The sequence below is a fragment of the Haemaphysalis longicornis genome, unplaced genomic scaffold (assembly GCF_048455015.1).
Source record: "Haemaphysalis longicornis isolate Haplotype H1 unplaced genomic scaffold, Haemaphysalis longicornis Haplotype H1 scaffold_1, whole genome shotgun sequence".
Classification (NCBI taxonomy): Eukaryota; Metazoa; Arthropoda; class Arachnida; order Ixodida; family Ixodidae; genus Haemaphysalis; species Haemaphysalis longicornis.
The window spans coordinates 200,096,686-200,123,525 of record NW_027526203.1 but is presented as its reverse complement, the minus strand read 5'-3'; the positions used below and the strand labels follow the sequence as shown (position 1 = coordinate 200,123,525).

Genomic DNA, 26,840 nt, shown 5'->3' with positions numbered 1-26,840 from the left:
TCCTATAGTAGAAAAACTCAACAGCTGCAATACCCTTATGAAATTGCAGGCACCACACTGCCGAGGGTGACCGAAACTCGGGACTTGGGAGTACTTTTTGATTCTCCTCTGACTTTCTCTTCCCACATTGCACAAATTACCCGTCGGTCTCTTCGTTGTCTGGGTGCTGTTTGCAGGTATTCTAGAGAGTTTAAAGGTCCGCTTCCTTTCTTAAAGTTGTATTCGGCTCTCTGCTTACCTCTTCTTGAATACCGGTCTGTTGTCTGGAATGGAACTTGCAAGTCCAATAGTGACCGTATCGAAAGGGTTCAAAATAAGTTCCTTTCTATCTTTAAGCACCGCTTCCGTTATGTGCAAGACGACGCAAACGGCATCATGTCTCTTCTGAAAAGCATTCCTTCCCTTCGGTGTCGACGAATGCGAGCTGATATTATCTTTCTCTATAAACTTCTTCATGGTAATATTTTGTGTGACGATTTGGTTACACTTATCAATGTCAATTTGCCAAAAAAACTTTTCAGAAAATTTCCAGCTTTCAGACCAGTTGCTTTAAATAGCCGACGCTCGTCCATCTGCCGAATACAATGTGCATATAATGAATATTCCGTTCGGCTTGATATATTCCAGAGCTCCTTTACTTTGTTCTCTAATGAGTTAAAAACTGTTGTAGCTTAAGTCCTTTATGTCATTCCAAATTTATGTACCCTATGTATTATGTGCAAACTGTTCTTGCTTGCTTTTCACTTTTTCTTGTTTTGTGTTGCTTGAATATTTGTACGTTTTAGTGTCAGTGTTGGTAATGCTGAAGCTTTTCCCCCCCCTTTTTTTTTTGGAACTTCCTAATATGTTGTTAGAAAACCTTGGTTATATACGTATACTCTATGTCATGTTGATTCAATATTTGCTCGTATAGTTCCTATTTTTCACATCTACTGAACGTTTCGTTGGCCGAGTGGCATGGCTTGCAACACTAAGCCTGCCTTTTCTTTTTTGACTTTCTGTTCTTTTTTTTTTCCTTTTTTGCTTTCTAAGATTTCTGTAACTATTTTTTCTTTATTGTTTATGTCATACATATAGTTTTTGTGTGTTGTCTTGTCTTAATTGTAGTGTTTTTTTTTTGTATGGTGTGCCAGTACCAAGACCCTAGGGTTGTTCCTGGGCACCGAAAATAAAGGTTGATTGGTTGATTGATTGATTATTATTATTATTATTATTATTATTATTATTATTATTATTATTATTATTATTATTATTATTATTATTATTATTATTGTGCTTTAGTAATACCCGACAAATATCATCCTCCTCTTTCTATTTCCTGTTGCCTTCCTACAATACTCCACCGTTCTGTAATTTCAAGCAATGCGCAACCTCGCTACGCTTTCGCCCGGGGAGATTACGTTGGGCTGTATGGCTACTTTTCTGCTGCCCCTTGGTCAACAGTCATTGACCTCTCTGATGTCAATGAACAAGTTGACCGTTTTACTGAGATTGTGCTTTTGGGTATTAAGAAATACATCCCGCAATATTTACCAAAGAAGTTCAGGTTCCCACACTGGTTTTCTTCTGAATTGCGGGATGCCCTGAAACTCAAAGAACGTGCGCACAGAAAGATGAAGCGCTCTGGTGCGAATCAGTTCGCTCAGGAGTTCCGGCGCCTACGTGCCCTATGCAAAATATTGCACAAGCGTGATCATGCTTTGTACCTGGCGTCAGTTGAAGCTAAAGCAACTCATCAGCCGGGTGCCTTCTGGAAATACATTCATTCTAGATCTAGTACAACGAAAGAATCTATTCGTCTTCTGGATTCCAACGGCGATGAGGTTGCAGATGCGGCCGACTGCTTTGCTCGTCAGTTTTCTTCTTTGTTTGGGCTTAGCGGTGGTAGTGATGACGGCAGCGTCTCTTGTCACCAGGACGGTAACTCCGCTTGTTTCCAATTGGATGAGAACATCGTGCGGACCAGCATCAAGCGGCTAAAGCCCTCGTTGTCTTCTGGGCCAGATGGTATTCGTGCTGCAATACTAAAAACGTATGCAAATATATTCGTTCCTGTGTTCACCTCAATATTTAATAACTGTCTCCGGTCTGGCACGTACCCTCGCACATAGAAAATTTCTCGTGTATTCCCTGTTTTCAAGTCAGGCCCAAAAACTGACCCCATGAACTATAGGCCAGTGACGCTCCTTTGTTCTGCCTCTAAAATATTCGAGTTATCTCTTCATGCGGTCTTGTCTTTCTCACTTAAACACGTCCTCATTCCTAATCAACATGGCTTCATGCGTAGTCGCTCAACTTCCACAAACCTCGCATGCTTCATGGAGCAGGCTGTCCCAGCAGTCGTTGGTAGAAGCCAGCTTGATGCGGTCTACTGTGACATGAGCAAGGCCTTTGATGTAGTCAACCACTCGTTATTGCTTGCCAAGCTCATTCTGTTAGATGTTCACGCTTCTTTAGTGGGTCTTATACATTGCTATCTCCAGGAGCGATATTGCTATGTAAGTGTTAACGGTCAAACATCATTTAGATACAAAGCAACCAGTGGTGTACCCCAGGGCTCCGTTCTGGGCCCCCTTCTTTTTTCCATTTTCATTAACGATGTTGCTTCTGCAATTAAAAATTCTTCTTTTTTGTTGTATGCTGATGATATGAAAATCTTCAGAGAAGTGCGTAATGTTCAGGACTGTAATTCTCTTCAGGCTGATATCGTGTCATTCCATCGTTGGTGCACCAAAAATGACTTAATTTTGAACCCCTCAAAAACGAAAGTTGTTTCCTATAGTAGGAAAACTCAACAGCTGCAATACTCCTATAAAATAGCAAGCACTGCACTGCCGAGGGTGACCGAAATTCGGGACTTGGGAGTACTATTTGATTCTTCTCTGACTTTCTCTTCCCACGTTACACAAATTACCGGACGCTCTCTTCGATGTCTGGGTGCTGTCTGCAGGTATTCTAGAGAGTTTAAAAGTCATCTTCCTTTCTTAAAGTTGTATTCAGCTCTCTGCTTACCTCTTCTCGAATACGGTTCTGTTGTTTGGAATGAAACTTGCAAGTCCAATAGTGACCGCATCGAAAGGGTTCAAAATAAGTTCCTTTCTATCTTTAGGCACCGTTTCCGTCATGTACAAGAAGACGCAAATGGCAGCATGTCTTGTCTCAAAAGTATTCCTTCCCTTTGGTGTCGACGAATGAGGGCTGACATTATCTTTCTTTATAAACTTCTTCATGGTGATATTTTGTGTGATGACTTGGTTGCACTTATCAATGTCAACTTGCCGAACAAACTTTTCCGAAGATTTCGAACGTTCAGAGCAGATGCTTTAAGTAGACGACGCTCGTGCATCTGCAGAATACAATGTGCATATAATGAATATTCCGATCGTCTTGATATATTCCAGAGCTCTTTGTCTTTGTTCTCTAATGAATTGAAAACTGTTGTAGCTTAAGTGCCTTTATGTCATTTATGTGGCGTATTTCTGTTCCGTATTTATTCTATGCAAATCATCTTGCTTGTTTGTTTTTCACTTTTCCTGATTTTGTGTTGCTTGAATTTCTGTCGGTTTAAGTGTCAGTGCTTGTAACGCTGAACTTCGTTTTTCCATTTTGAAACTTCCTAAGATCTTGTTACAAAACCTTTGTTTTATGTGTATAATCTATCTCCGTCATGTTCATTGAGTATTTGCTTGTGTATTTTCAATTTTTCACGTGCCCTCAACGTTTTGCTGGCCGGGTGTCATGGCTTCTAACACTAGGCTTCCTTTTTTTTTTGCTGTTTTGCTTTCTGGGATCTCTGTAACTATTTTTACTTTATTGTTTCTTTCATATATATGGTTTTATGTGTTGTGTTGTCTTGTTTTTAGTTTGTTTTTATGAATGCTTGTATATGGTGTACCAGTACCAAGACCCTAGGGTTGTTCCTGGGCACCAAAAATAAAGGTTGATTGATTGATTGATTGATTATTATTTCCAAAGTTATGTGCCGTATTTATTTTATGCAAATCATGTTCTTGCTTGTTTGTTTCACTTTGCGTTGCTTGAATTTCTGTAGGCTTGAGTGTCAGTGCTTGTAACGCCGAACTTCTTTTTTCCATTTTGAAACTTCCTAACATTTTGTTACAAAACCCTCATTTTATGCGTATAATCTATCTCTGTCATGTTCATTGTGTGTTTGCTTGTATATTTTCTATTTCTTCCCGTGCCTTGAACGTTTCGCTAGCCGAGTGTCATGGCTTGCAACACTAGGCTTCCTTTGTTTTTCTTTGCTGTTTGCCTTCTGAAATTTCTGTAACTATTTTTACTTTATTGTTTCTGTCATTCATAGGGTTTTGTGCGTTGTGCCGTCTTGATTTTAGTTTGTTTTTACGAATGTTATGTATATGGTGTACCAGTACCAAGACCCTAGGGTTTTTCCTGGGCACCGAATATACGGGTTTAATAATAATAATAATAATAATAATAATAATAATATTATTATTATTATTATTGCGCCGCAAGATGGCGCCTAGTGCGGATTTCTGTATTTTGTGCTCCCAGGCTTTCTTCGGTAAGCAAAAGTTTTTCCGGTGTGCCGCCTGTAAAAAACGTGTGCACGCGAAGTGTGTTGCGTGGCCGGACGCGGAGCTGCAACTTCTGAAGTCTGGTGCCCGGCCGTTCAAATGCAATCTGTGTGAGACGGCCGAGGCGGCGGCTAGGCCTAGCGTAGCCAACGACGACATCGGCCCGTCCGCAAGCAGGGCTCCTTCCCCTTCCCTTCGACGAGACTCGCCGGCAGTAGTCAGGAAAGCCCCGCCGCCACAGTCCCAACCGGTTGACCTTGGAGGGGAAGCTGCCGGTCTTCGCGCACTCCTCATCGACGCGGCTGGACGGCATTTCTTTCCTCAGCGACCAAGTGGCCCGGCTGCGGGAGGACAACGACCTCCTACGCCGGGAAAACGCGCAGGCTTTCGACCGTCTCCGTCAGTGGAGGGAGGGTGACCGCGCCCATTATGCGCAGGTGGTTGCCTCCTTGCGAGCGGAGGTGTCCTCCTTGCGTGCCCAACTACTTCACCACCCCGCCGTGTTGCCGGAAGGAGTGCGTCACAGCTCAGGGCAGCCTTCTTTTGCCCAAGCTGTAAACAAGGAAGTGTTGCCTTCGGCTACGTCTGCTCCGCTGCAGTCGGTGTCTTCGGCTTCTCCTGCACTGCCTCCTACTCCTACTCCATTCCAACTTTCCCCGGTGCATTCTGCGCCTGTGCTTGACTGTCTCCCTCCTACTGTTGAGAAGAAGCGTCGAAGCCGGGCATGTGTAGGTGCATCGGACACATGTGGACTGGTAGTCGTTCCGCAGCCGAAGCGCCCCAAAGCAATGTTCGTTTCAAAGCTTTCTCCGTCCACGACCTCTGCTAGTCTTAATGCCCATCTGTTAACCTTAGGTGTCTCGCCCTTGAACTGCCGACGACTGAAAACTAAATTTGAAACGTACGCATCCTTTTATATTTCCGTCAGTGAAGAGTTTTTCGAGCGCTTGAATGACCCCGCTGTTTGGCCGAAAGACTGCCTCTTTAAGGAATTTCGAGGCATGTTTCGCGAAGGCATGCTTCACAGCTCTGAGCGCAAGACATCATAAAAAGAATAATGACTAGTTTAGATGTTTTTTATCAGAATGTGCGAGGTCTTCGAACTAAGGCGACTGAATGTTTTGGTAATGTTCTGGCTTCTTGCTTTCCGTTATTAGCTATATCTGAAACTTGGTTGTGCCCTGATATTCTATCCAATGACTATTTTCCTCAAAATTACCATGTATATCGTAATGATCGTGCCTTAACTGGATGCAAACAAAAGGGGGGCGGGGTACTTCTCCCAGTTAACAAATCTCTCCCGTGTGTGCTACGTAGCGATATTGAAAACGCAGCTGAGTCTTTATGGGTCGAAATTCATATCTCTAAAACTGAAAAACTTCTAGTTGGTGTTTTTTACGTTCCTCCTGATGTAGTTCCTGACGCGTTCAATAAGTTAGTCTCCTCCATTGAACAGGTGCTCACTACTCATTGCGACCTCAAGGTCCTCCTCCTTGGAGATTTTAACGCTCCTGGCGTTCAGTGGAGCCACCTCACCTGTTCCCACTACAACCACCACTTTCAACAGAAGGGTAATAGGTTACTAGATTTTTCGTCTTTCACTTCCATGGCACAGCGTAATCACATAAAAAACTGCAGTGGTAACATTCTGGACCTGTGCTTTTCAAACTTCGATGGCGTTAATGTGTCGCGCTCTGATTGTGCTTTAGTAATACCCGACAAAAATCATCCTCCTCTTTCTATTTCCTGTTGCCTTCCTACAATGCTCCACCGTTCTGTAATTTCAAGCAATGCGCAACCTCGCTACGCTTTCGCCCGGGGAGATTACGTTGGGCTGTATGGCTACTTTTCTGCTGCCCCGTGGTCAACAGTCATTGACCACTCTGATGTCAATGAACAAGTTGACCGTTTTACTGAGATTGTGCTTTTGGGTATGAAGAAATACATCCCGCAATATTTACCAAAGAAGTTCAAGTTCCCACACTGGTTTTCTTCTGAATTGCGGGATGCCCTGAAACTCAAACAACGCGCGCACAGAAAGATGAAGCTCTCTGGTGCGAATCAGTTCGCTCAGGAGTTCCGGCGCCTACGTGCCCTATGCAAAATATTGCACAAGCGTGATCATGCTTTGTACCTGGCGTCAGTTGAAGCTAAAGCAACTCATCAGCCGGGAGCATTCTGGAAGTACATTCATTCTAGATCTAGTACAACGAAAGAATCTATTCGTCTACTGGATTCCAACGGCGATGAGGTTGCAGATGCGGCCGACTGCTTTGCTCGTCAGTTTTGTTCTTTGTTTGGGCTTAGCGGTGGTAGTGATGACGGCAGCGTCTCTTGTCACCAGGGCGGTTACTCCGCTTGTTTCCAATTGGATGAGAACATCGTGCGGGCCAGCATCAAGCGGCTAAAGCCCTCGTTTTGTTCTGGGCCACATGGTATTCCTGCTGCAATTCTAAAAACGTATGCAAATATATTTGTTCCTGTGTTCACCTCAATATTTAATAACTGTCTCCGGTCTGGCACGTACCCTCGATCACGGAAAATCTGTCGTGTATTCCCTGTTTTCAAGTCAGGCCCAAAAACCGACCCCATGAACTATAGGCCAGTGTCGCTTCTTTCTTCTGCCTCTAAAATATTCGAGTTATCTCTTCATACGGTCTTGTCTTTCCCACTTAAACACGTCCTCATTCCTAATCAACATGGCTTCATGCGTGGTCGTTCAACTTCCACAAACCTCGCATGCTTCATGGAGCAGGCTGTCCCAGCAGTCATTGGTAGAAGCCAGCTTGATGCGGTCTACTCTGACATGAGCAAGGCCTTTGATGTAGTCAACCACTCGTTATTGCGTGCCAAGCTCGTTCTGTTAGATGTTCACGCTTCCTTAGTGGGTCTTATACGTTGCTATCTCCAGGAGCGATATTGCTATGTAAGTGTTAATGGTCAAACATCATTTAGGTACAAAGCAACCAGTGGTGTACCCCAGGGCTCCGTTCTGGGCCCCCTTCTTTTTTCCATTTTCATTAACGATGTGTCTTCTGCCATTAAAAATTCTTCTTTTTTGTTGTATGCTGATGATATGAAAATCTTCAGAGAAGTGCGTAATGTTCAGGATTGTAATTCTCTTCAGGCTGATATCGTGTCATTCCATCGTTGGTGCACCAAAAACGACTTAATTTTGAACCCCTCAAAAACGAAAGTTGTTTCCTATAGTAGGAAAACTCAACAGCTGCAATACTCCTATAAAATAGCAAGCACTGCACTGCCGAGGGTGACCGAAATTCGGGACTTGGGAGTACTATTTGATTCTTCTCTGACTTTCTCTTCCCACGTTACACAAATTACCGGACGCTCTCTTCGATGTCTGGGTGCTGTCTGCAGGTATTCTAGAGAGTTTAAAAGTCATCTTCCTTTCTTAAAGTTGTATTCGGCTCTGTGCTTACCTCTTCTCGAATACGGTTGTGTTGTTTGGAATGGAACTTGCAAGTCCAATAGTGACCGCATCAAAAGGGTTCAAAATAAGTTCCTTTCTATCTTTAGGCACCGTTTCCGTCATGTACAAGAAGACGCAAACGGCAGCATGTCTTGTCTCAAAAGTATTCCTTCCCTTTGGTGTCGACGAATGAGAGCTGACATTATCTTTCTCTATAAACTTCTTCATGGTGATATTTTGTGTGATCACTTGGTTGCACTTATCAATGTCAACTTGCCGAACAAACTTTTCCGAAGATTTCGAACTTTCAGAACAGATGCTTTAAGTAAACGATGCTCGTCCATCTGCAGAATACAATGTGCATATAATGAATATTCCGATCGTCTTGATATATTTCAGAGCTCTTTGTCTTTGTTCTCTAATGAATTGAAAACTGTTGTAGCTTAAGTGCCTTTATGTCATTTATGTGCCGTATTTCTGTTCCGTATTTATTTTATGCAAATCATCATCTTGCTTGTTTGTTTTTCACTTTTCCTGATTTTGTGTTGCTTGAATTTCTGTCGGTTTAAGTGTCAGTGCTTGTAACGCTGAACTTCGTTTTTCCATTTTGAAACTTCCTAACATTTTGTTACAAAACCTTTGTTTTATGTGTATAATCTATCTCCGTCATGTGCATTGAGTATTTGCTTGTGTATTTTCAATTTTTCACGTGCCTTCAACGGTTTGCTGGCCGGGTGTCATGGCTTCTAACACTAGGCTTCCTTTTTTTTTTTGCTGTTTTGCTGTTTTGCTTTCTGGGATCTCTGTAACTATTTTTACCTTATTGTTTCTTTCATATATATGGTTTTCTGTGTTGTGTTGTCTTGATTTTAGTTTGTTTTTATGAATGCTTGTATATGGTGTACCAGTACCAAGACCCTAGGGTTGTTCCTGGGCACCGAAAATAAAGGTTGATTGATTGATTGATTGATTGATTGATTGATTGATTGATTGATTGATTATTATTATTGCTGTTATTGTTGTGGTTATCATCATCATCCTCATCATCAGTGCGTCAATTTGCGACATTTCAGCAAAATTGAACCCTGCCGTACAGTGTTCGGAGAGAGAGGGTAGAGAGAACAAGCGCGCCTACTTGAAGAAGTCGTCCTTGCAGTAGACGTGACCGTTGCGGGCGAAGCACTTGTTGGCCAGCTGCGCCTGGCAGTCGGCGCACTTGAGACAGCGTGCATGCCACGACCGCTCCAGCACCTTCAGGATGAACCGGTCCAGGATGGGCTGCTCGCAACCCGCGCACTTGGGGATGCTCGCTGCGAAAAAGGCGCGGAGGAGGACACACTCGTCAGTATCGTATAAGTCGCGCTGAAAAAAAAGAAGAGTGGAAGGGGGGAGATTAGGCCTAAAGCACGTGACACACAGGAGGGGCCCGAGCAGCCTGCGTGACATCCCAATGGCCACCGCCGGCGAGACGCTGCGTGCAGAGTTAAACGTTTCCCAAGGTTCCTGAAACCGTTCTGAATGATCCAATTTTAATAGAAAGCAATGTGCCCCAAGATGGTTCCATCTGCGGATGGTTCCTAAAAGCCTGGCGGAGCGCATCGCGTCGGGAGAGCTCGTGGCGACGCGTGAGAAGAAAAAGGTGCACTCCAGTTACACCGAACGCTGACTGCGTGGAAGTGGCGGCGTTTAGTTAAGGTGGCTGCGTCGATTCAATACAAAGCAAGAAATAATAAAGATGCTTGCACCACTTAGATAAATTTGCTTACATGTCGCCACGACAAGTCATAATGCTTTGGCATTCCAAACGCTTAAACACGCTGAAGTGCCGGAAAAATTCTTACATTAGGATAAAACAAGAATCCATCGGGTCATTCGTGCTACATTTTATGCGCTACTTAATGCACAACTTCAGTGAGATGGAATGTAAGCCTGCGAACAACGCACGTTTCAAGTTAATTTCTCCTTATTCATCACCCCTATTCAGGTGGATAATATTGTGATTTAGTTAACGATCACAAGCGACTTTAATTATTATGGTCAAGGCAGACCGCAGGTGCATTTCGAACTGTTATAGGTTTTGCGTTATAAATAAACCCAGACGGCCCGAGCCACTGCATTGCGTATCAGCACATAGAACCTGCGAATGTTTAGGTCATGCACTCTCAATGATGCTGTCCGTTTCGTAAAGTTGATAAAATGGTCAGCATCACGCCCTAGTGTAAGTACTGGCAATTTATAATGGTTCATTGGACTCATGTGTGAACAGAGCATGGGAACATTCCAATTGTTTCAAAGTGGTATGATTTTTCTTGGAGAGCTACTATTAATTGAGAGGCATATCAAGAAAACAAATGAAATAATAATAAACACAGATACTCTTTGGCTTCGACCTGTTAGTTATATATAAGACCGGCACGTGCCCGGTCAGCCTGTGTATTATTTCTCTTCCAATTCGGGTGCTGTCTATTGGCTAAATGTAAAGAGCCTTTTACGTGAAATAAGAAGATATCCTACTTCATAGCGATGCAAAACGCTGACACGAAACCGAACAGACACTTTAAGGGTGCGTAGTGACACCGGCAGAAGTAAATTATGCCAAAGCTAGAATTCGCGTTTAACTTGTACGAAGGGATGCTCGCAGCAGCGGAAGTGCAATTGCGACTAGTGACTGCATATTAGAGAGTTTTAGCACATGGGGTACCGTCCGCTAACGCTACGGCGGCGGGGCCCGATTGGGCAGGTGCACATTCATCCCGGCCATCATCATCATCATAATCATCATCACCAGCCTATCTACGCCCACTGCAGGGCAAAGGCCTCTCCCATTATTCTCCAATTACCTCGGTCCTGTGCCAACTGTGACCAATTTATCCCCGCAAACTTCTTGATCTCTACTGCCCATCTAACTTGCTGCCGCCCCCTGCAACGCTTGCCTTCTCTAGGGATCCACTCTGTTACCCTTAATAACCAGCGGTTATCTTGCCTTCGCATTACATGCCCTGCCCACGTCCATTTCTTTTTCTTAATTTCTACTAATATGTCTTTAACACCAGTTTGCTCCCTGACCCACTCCGCTCTCTTCTTGTCCCTTAATGTTACACCTATCATTTTCCGCTCCATTGCCCGCTGAGTCGTAGAATACGCGAATTAATTAACCTCCCATGAATACGCCAATTAACCCTTCGTCCCGGTAGGGTGGATTAGTTCCGTGGGCCGGCCTTCGCCATGCCTGCGCATTCGCTCCGCTGAAGGGCAACCTCCTCGCCCTCCCCGCGCGCGCCTGCGCAGTCGGGTCCCGGTAACCCGCCGCCGTAGCGTGGGCCTCCGCTGGCCGCTATGCTAAAATCTCTATTAGTCTCTAGCACAGTCGCGATTTTCGGCGTATGAAAATTCACATCCACTGAGCGTGTACGGCATTGAAATAGCACTACTGCGACGCAGAAGTCACGCTCGTCTTCTTTTCTTAGCTTAAATCACCGTAAAAATTATGGGAGATGAAAAAGGGGCGCAAAGCATCAGTAGAATGCTGTGCTTCAACGTTGATCTTGCTTGTTTCGTTTCTGGTACCCGACGTGGTGGCTCAGTGGCTAAGGCGTTGCGCTGCTGAGCACGAGGTCGCGAGTTGGATTCCCGGTCGTGGCGGCCACTTTTCTGATGGAAGCGAAAAGCAAAAACGCCCCCGTGTACGAGGTTTCGGCGCACGTTAAAGATTCCCAGGAGCTCGAAATTAATCCGGAGCCTTCCACTACGGCGCGCCTCATCGCCTGCATTGCGCCGGCGCGTTAAACCCTCCACTCTCTCTTCGTTTCTTGTCCCGGCTTGCATGCATGCGCTCCAGAACAATTTGTTTACCTCCGAGAAGCAGTGTGTTCGCATAGCCACACTTGCCATGCTTCATCCTCCAAGTTGCATTTCCGGCGTATGACGTATCAGCTAATTTTAACACGAATGCATCAAGTGACTAATTAGGCGAAAGTGCCGCAAAAATGGCCATTGCCTGCAACGCGTCATGTAGCTCCACAACCTGAGCTTTAAAAAATATTTTGAGCCGTTACACTTTAAAAGTGGATGGACAGAGAAGCTCTTTGGCACAAGACATAGAGGTGGCACATAATGTAGGTACAAATTTTTCGGAGTTGAACGCGGTTAAACCAATTTTGTCGAGCGATAGGTCGGTTTTCCCGCCGATAGCACGCAAGGAACATGCCCACACAATTGCATCGCAAGACAAAAACAGGTGCTGTAGGCGCGAAAGCGAAGTGAACTTAGATGCAACAAGCACCTCCTTGTATCTTTTTAAAGCAAAGCTTTTTACCTCTACCCCCCAAGGGTTCTTTCGCGACCGTTGGTGTCACCAGAAAACTCCAGCGAACAAATAAAATAATTTACTAGCACCGCTGGGAATCGAACCTGGAACTAAGAGACTAACAAAGCTAGAGCCCGTCGTCTTACCGATTTAGCTACGAGCCCACGCGAAGACGGGGAAGACAGGTGGTGTACTCACGAAGCACATCTACGGGTTTACCCCCTGCGTTCTCGCTGAATGCCACGTGAAAGCGTCACGCGACCACTCACGCCCGTCTAGCGGCCCTGTGCGCACCTTGCTCATGTGCTAACAGCTACAAAAATTAAAGGAAGCTCACACCAATGCATGGCATCTCACTTCTAGTACGCCAATATGCTAAAGCCTGTGGCCTCCAGTGTTCACGTAAAAATCACAGCTCCTTGTCGTCCACCCTCATGCCAAATCAAGGAATACATTCAAATACTTCTTGATGGCCAGGCCATCACTCCAAGCCCCAACCTCAAGATCCTGGGCTTACATCTCGAGGCTAACACCAAGAGTGACGTCTCCTTGCAGCGCCTCAAAAACAGCATTAATCAAATCATACACATGATCAGGCGAGTTGCCGCCAAGAAGCGAGGCCTAAAGGAATCCGGTACCTTTCCATTAATGTTAGCTTTTTTCCTCTCGAGAGTCACTTACGTCAACCCCCTGTCTTCTTCTCGACAAGGAAGACATAAAGATGCTTTATATAATGATTAGAAAGGCGGTCGAGCGGGCCATTGGTCTTCTCATGAGTGCGTCCACACAGAGGCTGCTTAGCACGGAGCTCCACAACATTGTGGAAGAGCTGATAGAAGGCCATCTGTCTAACCAGAAGGTCCGACTCAGAACTGCGGTGGGTAACCGCATGCTTCACAAGATTGGCTGGGCAACCCAGAATGTCACTCCGCTTGACGTACTCCCAGACTCTTGGCGACTAAAACTAAATATGTTCCCTTTTCTTAGAAATATGAACCCTTCACATGACGAGGCTCACCAAAAAGCACGGGCTCAAGTGCTAAACACCATCCTCGGTGGGGATCATGCAGTTATCTACACAGACGCCTCCAAACATCGAGTGCAGCGATACGCCATCATCGTGGCTACATCCAGAACCAACCTCCTCGCGTGTACCTCGCTTAGGACCCAAGAAATGACGGCAGCAGAAGAGGCAACCATCACCCTGGCTCTCACTCAACCAGGGGTTCGGAGGGTAGTCACCGATTCCAAGCAAGCCTCTAGAATTACCAGCCGGGTTGGGTGTCCTGACCTGCACTGCGCGTGCTAACAAAACACTCCCCAAACGTTTACATTCAGCTCATCTGGGTACCCCCTCACGCTTCAATAGAGCGCAACAAATACGCCCACCCAACAAGCCTGCGCTTTTACCACCCGTGCTATGGATCTGCACGAGGACAGTCACCCGCTTGTCAGGTTCAAGGAGATAACCCAGCATTACCGCCTTCTGAGAAAGACCGTACCTTCGCCTTACCCTGACCTTTCCAGAGAACAACAAACTAACCTACGGTTGGTACAATGCGGCTCCTTCCCTGAGCCCCCTCCTCTCTTTCCGTCAACTACCCAACAAGAGCAATGAGAGATGCTGCTGTCCAGGCCCTCTCTACCTACCCAGCTTAAGCGGGTGGACAGAACACAGTCCGCGCGGACTGCATATGGGCCCCACAGAATAAGGAATAACTCCCCAGGGCTGCACTCTGGGCCGTTCAGAAATCTTAACAGAAGTATTTCTTCCTCTTCCTCCTCCTTATCTGCGCAAATCTCGTCGCTTCCGTCCGCGGCGCAGAGGCGGAGAAGTCAGATCGTCTAACACCGGGTTGGAGCTTTCATTTTATAAAAAAAAAGTTTCCTCACTTGTGATACACCAATACAACTCAACCAAACACCGTTCATGCATCATGCATTGATTTAACCTTACCAAGAATATCTCTTTGAAGTAATAAATGGTGTGGTTGTGTGCATTTCACTTTTCTCTTGTTTTACTATTTGTAGAGCGATGTGAGTGAATTTACGTGATGTTTCATGGGTAATCGTTCTGGGTGCCGTTTACACCTTTGCTTTCCAACCACATTCACGGGGTGGATTGGCGCGATTTTTTTTAAGGGCGCGCACTTAATCTTACTCCCTATCCCCCCCCCCCTTATCTGGAACGAACGAGCGATTAGACGCTTTCACTGCGCAACCGCGCGAGGCGTTGGCTGGACCTGCGCGGAGCTTGAAAGTCAGATGGACGCTACGAGGCACGAGCCGTTTTCTTGGTTTGACACGGAGTAATAAGCTTGGCTTAAAAGAAAATAGAACTTGGCAGGGATGGGATAGAACAGAGAGAGGCGCGTTGACAAGCAAGTGACTCAACCTCTGCGCCAACAACACCGGGGAAGGCGGCGTTTAACGTACTTTGGATATGAATGAAAGGATGGCATGACGACTAGAGGCTGTGAATGTCGGTGTGCGGCGGCCTAACGTCCACATTGGCTGCGAGACATAATGTGACTCCATAGCAACACCGCCATCGTTGCTAAGGAGGAAGCCGAACTGCTTACGGCACTGCGGGAGAGGGACAGGAAGAGGGGTGGACGCGCCGGCCTCACCCAGCGGCACAACAGTCACCAGTGAGCCATTGCGATATGCGCTGAGCCGGTGCACTGACTGCTGGCGCTGCTGCCGCTTGTATTCCTGTCGGCGCCAAGTAATGCAGCGGTGACCATAGTGCCGGCATATGCGTTCGGCGCCACGTCAGCCCCATGGAGCTCCATCGGGCATTAATGCTTTCGCATTCACAACTCATACCAAGTGTCTAGGCATCTTCTTAGTTCGTTTATTTACTTAAAAAGCGCATTTGCGGATTTCCTGCTGAGGCAGAATGGGTTCCGTTTGATGGCACCAGATGCCACCGCCGACGCGTCCAAAATCATTAGCTGAAGCTCGCGCGATGTCATAGAATGTACGTTTGCGAAGAAGTGCTTCTACAGGTTAGAAACGACGTGAAGCGACTGAATGAGGGTTCAGATGATGACTCAAAATCAGTGTTAGGTTCCCTTTCATATTTCTTTTTTAAAGATGGGTGTTTCATAAGGACTCTGACCAGCTTCTTGTACGCGTGTAAGCATCCAGTCGTCCGTCAGGGTAAGCATTGATTGCGGGCGCTGTGGGAGTTGCAGTTGCTGCGGTAAAGCTGAAAAACGGCAAGGATTACTACACTGACACCGCATGTCTCATTAATCACAACCACAGCTGAGATCTGAATCGTACCCCCTTGGGATTCACAGGACAGGCAGATGAGCTTTCCTTGTAAACGCGACTGCTCCGCTAACGTACAGCCCTATTGCTGTTCCCCTGAACGGCTTGAATTTTGGAGAAATGACACGGAGAAGGAGCAGACATTTGGCTCACAAAATTTCCGCCATGCGCAGCTTCCCCATCCTCCTGTTCCTGTGCATCCATCTTCGTTATCACTGACCACCGCAAGCAAAGAGCTAGAATTTAGTTAAGCCTTATTCTTGGCATTTGTCCGCCCAATCGTTTGTCCATCCTGAGGAGCGGCTTTAGTCCATTCTGTGCCTACTCCGGCGCGAAGCTACCAGGAATACAAATGTACCCATTGATCTCTGATTGGTGGAGTGAATAAAATACCAGTTTGTGTCATCTATTTTTGATTTAGCAAGGGAATTAGGAGAAGCCCTGATGTGAATGTTTAATCAGTGTCTGGAAAGCATCCCATGAACCACAACCTCAGTGGCAAGCCTTTCTCCCCGCGCAAGGGCCTATCACGCCAGTCATCAGGCGCATTTTGTCGTGTTGCTATCCGCATCGAAGCTTCCAAAAAGGGTAAGTTTAAAATAATTCATTCTGTTTTCTTTTGCAGAGTAAGTAGTTTCACTTAGGTTAGCATTTGATTCCTTTTCTGCTTTTTTTTCTTGAGTAATTATAAAGGCCAACATATGTAATCTGCTGGAGGAGCAGATTACATTTTTTGGTAGTAGGCTGGAGGAACAGATTTTGGTAGTACGCTGAAATTGATTGATTGTAGTGTTTAACGTGCCGACGCAAAGCAGGCGATGAGGCGGGCCGTAGAGGAGGGCTCCGGATTAAGTTTGACCACCAGGAGATCTTCAACGTGCGCCGAAATTACGTACACACGGGCGTTTTTGCTTTTCGCCTCCATCAGAAAAGCGGCCGCCGCGGCCTCGAGTACGGTGAAATTAATAAATATATTTACGATTTGCGCAAGATTCGAGGGTGCAGAAGTAACCAGGCACGGGTACTATAGAGGCACGCATCGAGAGGAATGCCGCCTGCTCCACGGCTCCGAGTTAACACTTTTATGCAGGTGCGACTACGATGGCGATTATGCTGACACCATAGAGGTTGAAAGTGCCATTCTTTTTATGCTATCAACCAACAGACCGAATGTGTAGCTTTCTTACGGGAGCATGGTCACTGCAATGGTACGTAGTGCCCATTCCACGTCCCAGCTTCCTGTTCAAGGATGGCAAGTTAGCGCTACCTCCTTTCTCTAACTTTTCGCTGTAACCTGGCGATGCTTTTGCTATAACAGCAAAACCTCGCTATAACGAAGTGTAATCTGAAGTCGAATGTTATTTATTCTTTATGTGACATCTACGGCACTATATTTAAGTTAAATCAGGAAATAGGGGTGAATGATTCCCCACTCAAGTTGCCTCTGTAGGCGCAAGAAAGGTCACAACGCGAAGGACCATTATAATATGAATCGCTACTGTCACTATGAGCAGCGATGGCTCAAAGGTACAGCACTCGCCTCGTATGCGGGAGGTCCGGGGTTCGAATCCTGGTACCGCCGGTCACCCACCGGTTTCTTTAATGGGTACAGGCGTCCCTGGTCGAGTGCGGACCCTTGAAAGGGGATTTCACGTCTGGAAAGCTGCCTTTACCCTATCGAGGGGCCCCTGACCCTTGTCCATCTGGCGGGGCCCCCGGCCATCATGCCGCGTTGCGCCATTGCCGGGGGTGAAAGAGTCTGGCGGCTTGTCCTGCCACAGGCGGTTGCGAGTTGAGCGTCCATCGTGGCTGTGGAAGGCACCATGTGAATTCGTGTTCCTTGGTGGCGCCGGGCACCTACCGGTAAAATAGGTACAAGCGACTCCCCGGCCTGGCGCTCGGCCCTTGTGTGGGACTACAACGCTTGGGAAGTTCACCCGGCTTGCACGGGAAATCGCCCCTATGGAATGGGGCGGCTGCAAAATCGCAGGAACTTTTTTTTTTTTTTCTTTTGAAAGAATGAAAGAAACGTTTGACCTCAAATTGTTTGAAGGAGGGTTCCAACTCGAACTGGTGAATTTTCGCGCGTTGGAGTCCACGACGACGTTCGTATTCTTGCTGCAGGCTTGCGTCATTCTCGTTCCCCATGATCAGGCGGAGCAGAATGACTCCTAGTAGACCCACGGAGGTCTGTCCTGCTCCGCGAGATAGGCTGTGCTCCTTGTCCTTACTCTTTATATAACCTATGGCCCCTTAGGAGGATTTGCCAGGGCTTGGTATCGTATATGTTTAGAGGCCTAGTTTTGGATGTTCACTAACGAACGACGCGAAGGGAAGTAAATTCACCAACTAAATCAAAAAGAAAAAAAAACTTTATATTAGCAGATAGGCCGGCCTCTCACGAAACAAACTCACGAAAAAGTGCACATATCTCTGGGCGCCAGGTCCCCTCGCCCACAACGGACATAAAGCAAACACCACCAGTCTTACGGTCTTTGCGTGCGCCATGTCACACCCGTGAAAATGGCTTAAAATTGCTGTCCATGTACGGGGCGGACGTTGGCATTTGTAACACTACTCTCTGCATGCAGACAAACCTCTCACACAAGACATTATTCTCTCTGTGTAACAATAAACTTTGTCACTCACTCACTCACTCACTCACTCACTCACTCACTCACTCACTCACTCACTCACTCACTCACTCACTCACTCACTCACTCACTCACTCACTCACTCACTCACTCACTCACTCACTCACTCACTCACTCACTCACTCACTCACTCACTCACTCAATCAATCAATCAATCAATCAATCAATCAATCAATCAATCAATCAATCAATCAATCAATCAATCAATCAATCAATCAATCAATCTCTGGGCTCCCGCGAGAGAGGCAAACCACTTCAAGTGAAAGAATGACGGGTAGTCAAAGCGGTAAACCATTAAATAGCTCTTCTCTCCTTCCTCTTCAATCTCCCAAATGTGAGAGCGTCAGTTACACATATAAGTATCACAGCGCGCGTCCGCGGCAGTCTCTATATTTACAGCACAGTATGAAAACTTGCTTCGCCAACCAACCCCGATATGGGTTTTGCGTTCTTTTTATGTAATGGGAGGAATAAAACCCCTAATAAAGTTAGGCGACTGCAAGATTGAATACGTGCCTTGGTGTCTTACCGGTGTTTGGCTCAGTGGTAGTAAAAAAAAAAGTCCACTGCGCGTCCTGTTGTCGTACTGTCTTACGTTCCTGAAAGAAGTGTAATGGCAGAAGCCGATGGGGGACCCCCTGTCGCCTGGCCTGAGCCCGCGGCGCCGCTGCTGGTCGCGCTTCTGGCTGTTGCGAGATGCCATTCTGATATGAATATCTCATAGAACACCCTTTGGTCATTACGGATATCTTCTTCTGGGCTCTTTCCATAACGGCGACGTGTCGCTACGGGAATACTTTCAAAAAGCCAGCGTCGAGCGGGTGTTTCGGCAGCACAACGCCTCCCTGTTCCCTCTGCCTGGCTACGCCGTCTGTCCGTTGCTGTCGTGGCAGTCGTTTTAGCGTACATCTTGCAAACAATCGGAGCATTGGACGGGTGTTTTGCCGGTCGACACCTCCGAGGAGTTTCTGGCTGACGATGTCACCTTCCTTGCTACGCCGGCGCCTTGGCCTTTGACACGTGTGAAGCGGATGACAGCAAACGACAAACATTTCCATGGCACTAAATTAGGGAGGATGCCCTTTAAGCTTGTTTTGTTGCGACCTAGGTGTCACTTCACAGAAGGCTCAGCCTTTGCTATATGTTGGACTTTTTGTCCAGTTTGACGACCGGTTATTTTAAAATACCGTGCAGAGCAAACAGGTAAATGGGCCCAAAATCAAGTTCGGCACTACATGCCCAGCGCAGCCCTCTTCGGTTCAAACGTTGCATTTCTTTGGTCTAAAAAAATAAAATAGTCTCGCAAAAAAAATAGCATTGATGCTGGATGCTGCAATAAAAATGTTTGACGTGCGTCCATCTCCCCCTCGCACGAGAAAGGGTCTTCCCATTCCCTCCTCACGTTATGCACTGAAAAGCGTCAAGCGGCAAGCACAGCTACTGCCTTAAATAATGTAGGCATCGTGTTGCTGTTTTCATGCCGCTGCTTATGTTAGTCATAAGAGTAATGAGACCGCGCATGATTTTCCCACAAAAGGCATCATTCATATTGCACCAAAACTCCGTGTGATGCTTTTAGCACTCCAAAGCCCGTATATCTCTTCAAAAGATGCGCAGGCAGGCCCAATTTCTTTCTCTCCATTTTTCTTATCTACACGTATAAAAGCCTTGAGCATCGGTTAATTGCACGAGTGTGGAAGTACGTCAGTACAGTACACATTATTTTATTTTAGTACATTTAGTAGCCATGGTTAAGTCGCTTCGGCACTGGGGGAAAAGGCACGCATCCTCCGCCCCATATTCGTTCAGACTTTATCGTCTGTGTAGTATAGACGAGCTTCGAAGCGAGCCACAGTACTCCAACCAAAGGTTTCCGATGAAGTACGAAGAGTGGTCATGCGTTTACTTAAATTGAACGCATAACAAGGCACAGTGCTTTCACGACCACTCACCCAATTTTATTTTCGATGTTTCTCGCCTGGAACAGGCAAAAAAAGGATAATTGAGAAACTTTTTTGCGTGTTTTGTTTGTAGTAAGTACAGTATTTGTCTTCCTGATTGGCTTCTTTTGCTTGCATTAACAGGAAGCGTGCGAAAGGTAGTAATACCTACATTGTAATATGTTTCGTTTGGTCCCGCAGACGTGCCTTCTTTGTTCAAAACTAGTTTCATACTATGTGGCAAACGAATTGTGATTTTATAATTGAAGATTTATTAAAGTTAGCAAAGACAACATTTTCAACTTCGGAACAAGTTTGAGCGATACTTGTCCGGAAAGCGCGCTTCAAATGCGCCGCAGAAGGTGGCGCGAAGCCTGAACTTACGAAATGATGGGACTGACATCGTCGCCTGTTGTGTAGACTGTTTGCTCTAGATTTACATAATGCACGTGGTACGCCATTTATGAAGAAAATCATCTCCCTCAAATCTGCAAGACCGACTTCGGCGCGTAAAAATCCAACTTGCACTGTACGAAGGTACGCTTCTCTGCAGCAAGCCTCTGCTTGCAGTGAAGTGTCATTGCCGTGATGCGTCAAGGGCAGTAGCATTCGCTAAAACTCAACAAAACGCCAAGGCTCAACAAAATTTGAGCCTTTTGAAGTGGGACAGCTTCTTTTTTCCAAGAATCTATGAGATTAGTGGGCAGCCTGCACTCTGAAGGCTAGGAGTTGCAAGACGTTCAGATGTCCGCTGGTGGTCATCACGCTGTCCAACATGTCAAGTGTGAGAAAGGGATACGAGCGCTTCGTTCTATCCTCGAGGGTAGACAGAAGCACCCGCAATTTAAATTACGAGTGTTAGTCGATCGACTAATACTAACAGTTTTAATACATACGCATTATGGGGATGTTTGTGACGGAATACAACTGTTTTTTTTTTTTTTCAGAATGTAACGCGCCGTGCTCCATGGGTCTTTCGAGGTATTTAGTAGAGGGCCCTCCAAACCTGCTGATATCTTCCCAGCAATGCAATCTCGTGTAGTACTGAAGTCGACTTAAAAGGAGTTTTGTGTATAGAAGTCAGGTCCATTACTGAGAAAATTCGTTTTTCGACAAATTATTGTCCCAAACTGCTTTCGTGCATTGCAGTGAATTTTCATTGCAGTAAATGACTACGTAAAAACGCCCAAGAGTTCTCTGTGTACATGCGACGAGCCAGAATGCTTGAGCACAGTCGGAGAATTTCTCATAAGAGTGTCCTGAAGATTTTTATGCCGAGACCGTCATGAGTGATCCATAAAAGTCTGGGTACTTCTCACTGTGTTTCTATTAAAATTTTAGCTACACAATAAAGCTGTTGATTTCTAGTGAGAAACCCTTCGGATAAAGAAAATTATGCAGGACGCCTGCGCATAGGGAGGCGCCGAAGGCGGCAATGATCACCAAGAGGTGTGCATTAAAAGAGAGGTCACCATAGGGGATGGCTGTCGATGGAACTCGGCGATCTTTGATAATCCAGAAAAAGAACGGCGTTGCACCCCAACGCTCGGGAGCCACTGGTGGGCATTGTCCTGAAGCAGCAAATAATGCGTTTAGGGTGCCGGTGCGCTGAGAAGAAGGGGAAGGGGTAATTCGCGTGGAGTAATTTTTTTTTGTCACCGCCATGGTCGATCTAATTGCGCTACGGTTACGTTTTGGTAAACCAATGAGAATTGGTGATGCGGACTGCAACAAAACAAAACAGCATTTGTACCCAATTTTTTTCTACATTTAGTAGTTTATTGCGTATTCGCCAGGAAATAAAGTTTCATGTATTGACAACAGTTAACACCCGATCTAACGAAGTCACCGGGAACCGCAAATTATTTCGCTATATCGAGAACTCCGTAAAATCGGGACCGTCATTTTACAAGGAGTTGATTCCACAAATTCGATGTTTAAAGGGGGACGCAGCTCAGCAGCTACATTGACATCGTAATTGCGGTGGCCGCGGCGCTCGCCTGCCGATAATTTATCAATGCGCTAAAAGCCCGCGATGAAACTAAGAAAAATATGAAAACTTTTTTGTCCCTTCCTAAAGGAAGTTGAGAGAAGCGCGAAAGCTTTGTGACGTCAAAACTGCGTCAAAGGTACGTCCGACCGTCGCTGAAAGTGCGTTAAATAGATCGTCAAACCTTTGCAGACCCAAATCGCAAACGAACAACGAACGCATGCGACGATTTTTCGCGCTAAGTAAACGCATCTACGAACGTTCCAAATGTATACGGGTACGTGGTTTATGATACACAGGTATTCTATTGTACTTCGTCTTCGTGATCGATGCGTGTATTGACTTCTTATCTAGACGCGTTCTTTTTTTTTTTTTTGCGATTTTCCAGTAATCATTCGGACACAATAGGAGCCTGGTTTCACGCACGCACCGCGTTTCCAGAGATTTTATCAGAGCTTTTGGGTCGACCAACCCGTCTATGGGGGAATGCATTAGTTTTTTGACAGGACGCAATCGGTCCCACCAAGAAAGCTTTCGCTTTAACAACGCTACCGGTTCCGGGGGAAATTCTTTTATTTCCTAGAAAAAAAAAAGCCTGTGATTTTCGCCTGCGTGTGCTTCGTTAGCATTTGGCGGGCGTTCAACGGGTCCTAGGTTCCATTGTTAGCCGCAACAAAGCGCCTGAGCAAGTCAGTATCCATCACCTGGCCTGGAGCGGGCGCACGAGCTTCGGCAGTTTCTCGGTCGTCCGCATCCTCTCACACTTCTTGCGCGTGGGAAGCTGACTGTACGATTTGTTCATCGTTAAAAACTACGGTCGTGTCGGTGCCGCGTCTGCGTCGGTACTCAGATAGTCGTAGAAGCTCAGATCTGCTGCCACCTCGTTAAGTCAACAAAGCTGTTCCCCGGAACTGAGCAGGATTTCTTCTTCCAGCTCGTGTTTAGTGCTTGCAGAACTCGAAATACTTGTCAGATCGGGAATGACGCTGAATAGATTTCGTTAGTCCGAATTCACAAAAGCACTGAGCCCTATATGCATCTGCGGAGAGAATCCGAATTTGTTCGTTAGATCGGGAAATTCGTAGGATCGGGTTTCGTTAGATCAAGTTTCCACTGTATCGAGTTGTGACAGTGACATGCTTTTGGCTAGAGCTACTTGCATTCAACTGAACCGGGAAAAGAGTGGTTGTGCTTGCTTATTCCACCAGTATACATTCTTGCGACACTACTTTTAGTGTAGCGGAATTGTCATTTGGGAGTGTTCATGTGATTCACTGTAAGAGAAACAGCGCGCCAGGGCTTTGTGTTTGGTTTTTTTCCGGTATTTTTGCGGCCGTCTGTACGTCCCGTCTCTCTGGCTCCTTCAATGAGCCCTTTTTAGCATTTCGCAATAAGTAAAAGGTAACCGCATAGTACGAGCGTGAACTATAAAGAAAATGCAACTTGTTCGCTGCACAACCCTAGCGCGCGCCGATAATTTTGTCGCCGAAATAGATTGCGTTTTCTCGAATGAATTCTTCAGCCACAAAGTCGTCGCGCGTCGTAAAGTAATAATTTGTGTTCAGCGTTTAACCCCTGTGTTATAATAATAATTTGTGTTCAACCCCTGAGGTATGAAGCACTGGCGGCGTGCACGAATTTTGCTCCCATGTGGAAGTAACCTGAGTTATTACCAAAAATGACTATGTTACCAAATGCAGAGGTTTTAGATTATTGGACAGGTTTTGCTTCTCTTGTTAGAAATGATGGTGGACCATACTATATATTGTACACTGACGAAGAGATGCCACACAGCAGGCGGAATCGACGTAGCTTTCACATCCTTTGTGAGTCTTAAATTAAAACAATAACCCGAAATCCGGCATAAAAACATTCTAGCTTGAGATCTCAAGTGCCTGTCTTTTCTTGGCAGGACACACGGCGGAGAACGCGAAGAGTTATACAAGCGTAGTTGACGAGCTCAGCTTAACTCGGAAACTGTTAGGGAAGCAAGCGAGCGACTGGCACAACGCGACACGCGGCCCAAGGAGGAGAAGGAGGAGCTTCTTGCGCAGTCCACAGAGTAACGAGACGCGTTGTCACTTGAATGGGTCTCGACCTCTTGACGGGACCCACAAGGGCCCGGCGACGGCCCATGTCGGCCGACGAGACCGCAAGCGTAATCGGCGCCGCCTGATCCAGTTAGCCGGTCGTCTCAGCGTCAACGGCTCCTGGCCGCATGACGGCAACATAATCTTCTCCCGTCCGACAGCCGCACACAGCGCGGGCGAAGCCGCAGTGACGGGCCGAGTTGCCGGCCACCTTGTTAGCCCCGCGGGTCGAGGACGAGAAGGCGCTCTGCCGGGTGCCCTTAATTAGATCAAGTCCGCTCTGTAAGCATCGCCCAAAGGCCAAGAGTGCGGCGCTCACGGAGGCCGTCTGTGTGCTCGCCTATAAAGAGTTATTCAACGCGCAGCCGAAAAGAACCGCGGGGGAGGAGAAAGTTTGCCCAGCTTTCTCCAGACGAGGCTGTCGTCCGCCGTGTACGCGAACGTTGCCGGAAAGGCCCGTTTACCACCACGGCTTTATTTTGATCCCGGGGGCGCGATGCGTGAACGAAGACTAGGTCGACATCCGAGTTTACCCAATGAATGAACGCCGTTTCTTTCCTTCTTCGCTTCCCTCTCCGGTCTCGGTTGTTCGGCAAAGAAGCGGAATTTTCGGTTGGCTGGCTGCGCTGCCTGTCAACGAGCGGTGTCTTCTTGTCCGGGCGTCACACTAACCGCTACTGTCAATATGCTCAACACTCGAGTCCTGACGGCGATGATCGAGAGGGCCCGAATACGAAATTTTCATCCCCTGTTTGGTTTGTCATTCGTCCGCGGAATGAAAGCCCAATGCCTAACGTGCAGCCGTGGAGCGCTGGCGTAAAAAAAACAGTATGGTGAAAGGAAGGGGGAGGGGGGGGGGGGGGGAGTGGGGACGAATGGATCGGGGCATGTAAAAAAGGAGCGTGTATGCTGGTGGCCGTGCGCATTAGGACGGGACCGTGAAAGATCGTTCCGATTGAGGGGACACTTTTCGATGGTAAAGCGGCCGTGGAGCAGCCGGGAGCAGCGCCAGCCGGGGGAAGGTCGCGCTTAGAAGGCGGTAATCACAAATTACGGGGAGAAAAGAGGAGGGGGCCGGAATGAAGAGGAGAGGCGAAGGCAGTTAGCGTAATTGAATAAGCAAACAAGCCCAAACTGAATTACGTCCCTTGGCGCGGGCGGCTCATTTGCAGGCCTTCGGTTTTTACGTCGCTTCCGCGAGCGGAGCCCAGCCCCTCCGGTAAAACGCGGTCGGCTGTGTGGCCTAACGGCTGCGAGTGAACATGCCAGGGGGAGGGGTGGCCGGAATAACAGTAAAAAAAAAAATGGGGCGCTGGGGAGCGAGTGAACGTAAAGTGCGCGCGCGGTCGTAGATGCGTGACGCTTCAGAAGTGTGCTCAAAAGTCCCCGATACATTCTCTGGGGTGGCGGGTGTGGGCCGGGGAAGCGAATCGGCGGGGACCGTTCAGTATTTCGCTCGCGTGGATGAGGAGGAAGCCGGTAAGTGCCACAGGGTATCATGCTCGAAAACCTCTATGGAGATAAACGGTTCGGAAATAAGGTCATCTGCTCGCCAAGGCGGTACAATCGCAATTCGTCCTGGCGACATTTTCTGCTGTGTGGGCTTAACTATTCTTCTTTAAATATGCGTGCGGGTTATCATTTGAACTGAGTGCTAAATAAAAAAAAATTCTGAAAAAAGGAACTTTCTCGTCTTTTTCTTTCCCTGGTTTGCAGTCAGACCGCAGAAGCAACATTTCGTTTCACGGCTTTACGTTTCACCATGTCTTTTTAAAAATATTCCCACCTCGTGTCGAAAAGGTGTACATGCAGAAGTAAGTAGCGGATCACAAAAATGTCTAAATACTTGTTTTGACGTGGATTTAATTCATCCGTAAGATTTAAAGAACAGTTATGGCAACACTGAAAGGAGTGCAAATGGGAGCGATGGTCGTGCAGAGTCCGCCGTTCCACTGGGCGCGCACCCTCACAGGAACGAGGACACTAGCAGCTAGTGTGATCAAACCGGAAAAGAAGAGGGATAGAGCCAACTGTGAAATCGCAGTTAAGTTTCCTTACCCGGCTGTTCTAGTTACTTATCAAAATAGACGAAGCGAACGGTGAATATTCTCCTTAACAAGGCCTGGCTCCGTGCTTAGGGGCGCGCCATTAGGTAAGCTAGACGGAAGTAAAATTCAATACAAACGTTTGTCTTCTGGTGCTTCTAAAATCAATACCGTCATTTCCCCCGTGCGCGTGCGAAAAAACAAGACGAGATGAATCCGAGAAATGCTTAACCGTAGCAACTTTACGTGGGTCGGAGAGAGTTCAGGAGGCGATGTGCGGCCTCGGCAAAAGAGGCACAGAGGATCGCAAACGATAATTGAGCGCTGATGATTCGATTCAGTGTATATAATAGAACACAAAACCTCGCTTCGAAAATTGCAAACTGCTGTAGTTTACCCTTGCCGACGCGCTCTTCTTGCGAAGCAGAGGAAGAAAATTCGAGGATCATCGTTGTACTTCACAAATGAGAGAGCACTCTGATTACGTGCTTAACGTGCATGCCCCAGAAAAGATTTTGTTGTTGGCTTGAGACTTTACCCCGCAACC

The 26,840-nt window shown here is 46.7% G+C and overlaps 1 protein-coding gene across 2 annotated transcripts in view; it reads right to left on the bottom strand.

Moving 5' to 3' along the window:
- Positions 1 to 26,840, bottom strand: part of Lim3 (Lim3 homeobox protein) — a 242,266-nt gene that overhangs the window by 18,763 nt on the left and 196,663 nt on the right. For both annotated transcript variants that reach the window (XM_077672732.1, XM_077672740.1), the window contains exon 2: positions 9,125 to 9,299. In XM_077672732.1, coding sequence (XP_077528858.1) covers positions 9,125 to 9,299 — 175 coding nt within the window. The remainder of the gene's footprint in view (positions 1 to 9,124; positions 9,300 to 26,840) is intronic.